General features: G+C 47.0%; 1 protein-coding gene across 8 annotated transcripts in view; it reads left to right on the plus strand.

Annotated features, from left to right (window-relative positions):
- FKBP15 (FKBP prolyl isomerase family member 15) overlaps positions 1 to 5,302 on the plus strand; it is an 81,348-nt gene extending 76,046 nt beyond the window's left edge. For all 8 annotated transcript variants that reach the window (XM_084650170.1, XM_084650171.1, XM_084650173.1 and 5 more), the window contains 2 exons: positions 888 to 981; positions 2,682 to 5,302. In XM_084650170.1, coding sequence (XP_084506296.1) covers positions 888 to 981; positions 2,682 to 2,759 — 172 coding nt within the window. In that variant the 3' untranslated portion in view covers positions 2,760 to 5,302. The remainder of the gene's footprint in view (positions 1 to 887; positions 982 to 2,681) is intronic.
- The last annotated feature ends 929 nt before the right edge of the window (positions 5,303 to 6,231 follow it).

Genomic DNA, 6,231 nt, shown 5'->3' on the forward strand with positions numbered 1-6,231 from the left:
TGTTAGTCTGTATTCGCAAAAAGAAAAGGAGTACTTGTGGCACCTTAGAGACTAACCAATTTATTAGAGCATAAGCTTTCGTGAGCTACAGCTCACTTAATCAGATGCATATCGTGGAAACTGCAGCAGACTTTATATATACACAGAGAATATGAACCAATACCTCCTCCCACCCCACTGTCCTGCTGGTAATAGCTTATCTAAAGTGATCATCAGGTGGGCCATTTCCAGCACAAATCCAGGTTTTCTCACCCTCCACCCCCCACACAAATTCACTCTCCTGCTGGTGATAGCCCATCCAAAGTGACAACTCTTTACACAATGTGCATGACAATCAAGTTGGGCTATTTCCTGCACAAATCCAGGTTTTCTCACATCCCCCCCACCCCCATACACACACAAACTCACTCTCCTGCTGGTAATAGCTCATCCAAACTGACCACTCTTCAAGTTTAAATCCAAGTTAAACCAGAACATCTGGTTTCTGGGGGCGGGGGGTAGGAAAAAACAAGAGGAAACAGGCTACCTTGCATAATGACTTAGCCACTCCAAGTCTCTATTTAAGCCTAAATTAATAGTATCCAAACTACAAACTGGGCAGTCAGTATGATCATTGTCCCTTGTTTCTAGCTGAATCAGTGATTCCATTGCAAAGCTGTTACTACCAGCTAGCTATTGTGAAGTTCCACTCCTGGCAGCCTAAAGGGGAGTCCTGTTACTTTACTATATAAGCCCCAACTAGTTTCACACATCCGTGAGTAGCCTGTTACTACTATACAAACCTGAGTAGTGGGACTAGAGCTTATTCCTAAAGTGCAGGCAAATTGCTCTTGGCTTCCTTTCCCACACTGAGAATTAGATTCTTTTAATTCTCTGTCCTTTTCTAGTCTTGCTGAGAATGACGATGACTTGTTCAAAGTTGCAACCCATAAACCACTAAAGCCTGGAGTTCCACCGGAAGAGGAGGATGAGGAAGAAGTGGTAAGAACTTGGGGTGTTATTCACAAAGTAACTTAGGTGCCTAACTCTGGAGTTCAGGTTTCTATACGCAGCACCACTGCAGTCCACAAAACTAGATCCCTGCACCCTGACCCACACCCAGTTGGACGGGACTACGAGTGTCAGGTTTGGGATGGATGTAAAAACAGCTGGACTCTCTCAGGGCTGGATTGTGAAGGCTCCCCTCCTCCTGCCCATGGGGTGGGTGATGGCAGCTGCATGCCCTGCTCCTGCCATCCTTCCCCACCTCATTGCACTGTGCGCATTGCGGTATGGAGGCGCCAAAGAGTCGCCGCACACCCTGCAGCAGGGCGCAGCAGGTGGAAGGATCAAGGCATGCAGCTGCTGCCCCGCCAGCCGTAGGGGCAGGACGCACTGCAGCAGCCACAACAGTCTAGGTTTGAGGGGAAGTGTCGGGAGGGAGGGATAGCTCGGTGGTTTGAGCACTGGCCTGCTAAACCCAGGCTTGTGAGCTCAATCCTTGAGGGGGCCATTGAGGGATCTGGGGCAAAAATTGGGGGTTGGTCCTGCTTTGAGCAGGGGGTGGGACTAGATGACCTCCTGAGGTCCCTTCCAACCCTGATATTCTATGATTCTAAGAAAACAGCTCGACCCTTGGGGGCTCCAGTCAGGTTGGGTCCAGGTTGGGCCTAAAAGTTAAGGGAAACTCCTGCTTGGCTGTCACCTAACATTGTAGGTGCCTCACCTTCCACTGGAAACGTTCCCTAGACACCCGAGTTCTAGATCCTGGGGTATGTGCACTGCTGCTTCCCTCTAGGCATTCAAGTGCCTGTCTCCCACCTAAGCCTGAGGGCGCTTTGCGAACCAGGGAAGACAGGCTTTGGTCCGCCTAAGTCGAGGCCCATTCCGGTCGGCATGCTCAGAGGCTGCCTGCTGGATTAGGTCTCATACAAAATCCAGGAGGAGGTGGTGTTGGTGCTCAGTGCTTAGAGAATTGCTTGGGGTGTGTGGGAGACCCAAGTTGAATTCCCAGCAGAGAGGGGCGTGGGGGGGAGAAAGCACTTGGACAGGGATCTCCCACCTCTCAGGAGAAGACTCTAACAACAGAGCTGGGGTAGTATGATGTGGGACTCCCGCAGTCTCTCCTGTAGAAGCTATTCCACTGTGGATAACTAATGATGGAGTGATGGAAGCTGTGGGACTGGAGTTGGGATATCCCACCTCCCAGGTGGGTGCTCTGACTACTGGGCTGTGGAGTCATTCCCACTCTCTCTGGCCCAATGACTATTTTAAATATTTGTTCCACTGGCTGGGGATAATCATCCCGGGGGGTGGGGGGCGGGCAGGGAGTGTGGTCTGGTGATTAGAGCCCCAGCCTGGGAGGTAGGAGGTCCTGGGTCCAGTCCCCTAGCTCTGATCACTTTTTTTATTAGTTATCCACAGTGAAACAGCTTCAGCAGGAGAGAGAGGGAGCCTCACACTGGAATATCCTAGAGCCTAGTTGTTACAGCACTATCCTGGGATGTGGGTGATGCAGGTTCAATTTCCACCCCCTGCCTGTAGGGGAGAAGGAGAGGTCCCTGTTCAAATCTCTTCTCCCCTTGGGCAGGGAGAAGGGAAGTGAACCTGGATCTCCTACATCTGGCCAAAAATGTGCCCACCCCTGCTGTACGGAGACTGAACTCTAATAATCTAACCCTGCTTTCCACTTGGGCTTTCAGAGCATGAAAGGGCACCCTCCCCCAACCCCACTCTTTGGGGATGATGACGATGATGATGACCTGGACTGGCTGGGATGAAGAGCTGGATGTGGCAAGCAAGCCTGTGAGCTTCCCCTTTGGGCACATTGCCTCCTCTCAAGCGTATTTTGGACTTACCAGCTGCATTTCCTTGGGATGTAAATCGAACAGGCTTGGGACTCTCCAAAGTCCCACGGTTGCAAGTTAACTGGGGCTGTCAGCAAGTGACAGCACTGCTGGGCAGTTGGGCCCAATCTCGCTGGCATGATCAGCTAGCCCAGTTTATGGGCAAGTTTAAGCAGCCAGCCACTCATCCTGCATGTTCCTGTCGCTGTCCTTTTGTGTGAGCCATCAATTTGTTAATCTGAAATTCTGATGCAAGTATGAATTTTGTAACCAGTTCTGGAATAAGCAAGTCTTGCAGGATTCTGCATCAGATACAGTGACGAAAACGGGGCAGAGAAAATTGCTCCTTTCCCAGTACAATTGATACTAAAACAACAAATATAGAATTCCAAAGATCTGTGGGATGTCAGATTAACCCTTCACTAGAAACGCTTCTGGATCCACCTGCAGGGCTTCACATCCGGCCATCACAAACATGCTCACCAAGCAGTTAGATGCCAATTGAAAGTACATGGAGTAGGTTACTATGGAGACTTCTAATCCGAGTATTTCCTGCTCACGCACATGCCTTGTGGAAACTGAAGGAGTTGAGGTAACATAGGCGTTGAGTGTTGAACACTGAGCTGTAGAAAGCAATCTGTGGTGCTACCTGAGCCAAGGGCTACTCTGCAAAGGCTGTCAATGCATCACAGCTCTATGGAGCTCTGATGGGCTGAGACCGGAGTGCCAGGAGAACGAATACTCTGTTAAATATGGACCTGCAGCTTCTAGTAAGTGCTTTAAAGACTCCTCTAGTGTTTCCCTTTGTGAGAAGCTAAATCCCTTTACCCTCCCTCACTAAAATGAGTGACACTGAAGGGTTATAGTATGTTCATGTGTATACAGTATGTTCTTAATGTGTGTGCCCGCACATCCTGTAAAACTAATTCACAATCCCCTGCCAATGGAGGCACCATGCTGGCTGAGTGTAGGACCAAGAGTGAGACTGAGCTTGCCTTTCTCCTAGCCCCTCTGCCTATTGTGAACCTTCATGCTTTTAGGGCTGAGCTGTCCCACTAGCCTGTCCAAACCACAAGCCGAAAAGCCTGCAGAAGAGGCAGCCTGTTGCTTACTAAGTGTACAGGTGCAGTGAAACAGAACAATTTGCAGCTCCCATTGACCATTTAACTGTGTATGGCACTTGGCAGCAGTGCAGTTCTGATTATGATAAATATCTGCACAACAAAACTTTTTGCCTCCTACTCACTGCAAAGTCTGACTCCGTGAAACCATTGTGTCCCACAACCCCTGGCTGTTAGCACTCCCCACCAGTCCCACAAAAGGCGCAGTCTGGTCACCACACAGTCTGCTCACACCCACGTCCGTACTTCATTCGCATCATATATGTCCATCTCTGATGCAGGTTAGATCATGTGAGGCTGCACTTTGCCATTGGCAATAGAAACCTCACAATAACAGCACTACAGACAACAAGATGTTAGTGGGCTCCCTGTCCAGACAGAGGAGGGAGTTACTCTGGGCAGTCATTTGCCAGTCTGCTGTGCCTTTTTTCTCTGCTGCTAAACGTGGCAGGATTGTAGTATAAACTAGAACTCCTTAAATTAAAGGGGCACTATTAAATTATAGATGAGGATGTATATATCTTAACTTGCTTATTCAGGACATCATAGGTTATTGGAACAGAATTTGTAAATCCAATTTTCATTCTTTGTGCTCTATTTACTTTTCACTCAGCTGTAAAGTTTGTCTTATTTATGTTCATTTTCTAGTCATTTCACTTCCAGGGTCTCTCCTGTACACAATCCTGCAGCATTTTGAGTTGCAAATATTGCACATGAGGGGAGGGAATAAATTGCTTTTAAAAACAAACACTTCCACTTAAATTATAATAGCATAATGGAAACTGTTTAGATCTGTTCTAGGTTCTGTGAACACTTTTACAAAAAATACCTTGAGAAAAATTTGCAAGTGTTCCATTAAATATAGAATAACTTATTTTAACTCAGGCAGTGCAGAGTACAAACTTGATTGACAGCAGTGACTCAATACCCAAGGGCTGCTTTGCTTTAGTGAATAAAAATGGAATAAGTAGCCAAATTTAACTAAAAATATGAGGACTAACTTCTGTGAACCAGCCAATGTACTGAAGTGTAAACACTTGTTTCACATAAGTCCTCTAGCTTGGGGTAGAGCACCTTGCTCTCAAGTAGAAGCTATCTAAAGTCAAAGTATGGAATAAATGTGTAAGAGCAAAGGGATTAACACATGTAAACCAGGTTTTCCAGAAGTCCCCCTTCATTGTGATGGTCTCTCTGTATCTGTCCTTTAAGTGTGATCTTTGGAATCAACATGTCTGTGGAAACTGTCCCCCACTGGAAACACCACTAACTGTATGACAAATGCTATGTCTTTGTCTCCTATACAGATTTGATAAAACCTAAAAAATAAAAGTGCAATTAAACAAATCTATTTCTGGATCATACTATCTTTAATTCCTGCTTTTAATGTACATGTCTGCAAAGCTCACCAAGCTTAGTTGTAAATCCAAACAACTCATTTTATTCATTCCTTGTCCAATTTCCATGAAATTCCTGTCCAAAAGGAGCAATGGGCTCCCAACAGGAGGCCTGTTGAGGTGATCCAGGGTTTTTCAGGAGGTCTCTCCAGAAAGGTGAGTAGAGCCTGTATGATTAGCCCCAGAATCAGGAAGTAACTGAGATGCTACAACATCCTTTGCAATTCCACAGAGCTCAGCATAATTGTTGCTCATCTTAACAGGCCAAGTGAATTCTTCCGTTGACTTTGCTGCTGCCTTTTGAGGGTGTGAACTAATTACACCAATGGGAAAAACACACTCACTCACACTCTCTCTCTCTCTCTCTCCACCTCTTCGCCCAAGAGCCCACCCTCTTGTCGCCTCTTCTCTTCCCCGAACATGCCCTGTCCCCACTCTTCCCTCTCCCTGCCAGTACCTCTTGCATGCCGTAGAACAGCTGATCGTGGGGGACGTGAGGCACTGAGAGGGAGGGCGGACTTAGCTGCTAAACACCCACTTTTTTTTCCATCAGTGCTCCAGACCTGGATGGATTCAGCGCCTATGACAGTAACATGGCTGCATCCCTGTAGCTGTGCCTCAGTGCTATAGACATAACCTCAGGCTTATAGATCACTAGATCACTAGACCAGAAGGGACCACTGTGATCATCTACTCTGATTTCCAGTATAACAGACCATAGACCTGCCCTGAAATAATTCCTGTTTGAACCTTGGTATGTTTCTTAAAACCACCTAGTCTTAATTTTAAAACTGCCAGTGTTGGAGAAACCACCACAATCCTTGGTAAAGCGCTCCAATGGCTTAATTACCCTCCCTTTTACAAATACTATGCCTTATTTCCAGTCTGAAT

Source organism: Lepidochelys olivacea, assembly GCF_965140295.1.
Source record: "Lepidochelys olivacea isolate rLepOli2 genome assembly, chromosome: 16".
NCBI lineage: Eukaryota > Metazoa > Chordata > Testudines > Cheloniidae > Lepidochelys > Lepidochelys olivacea.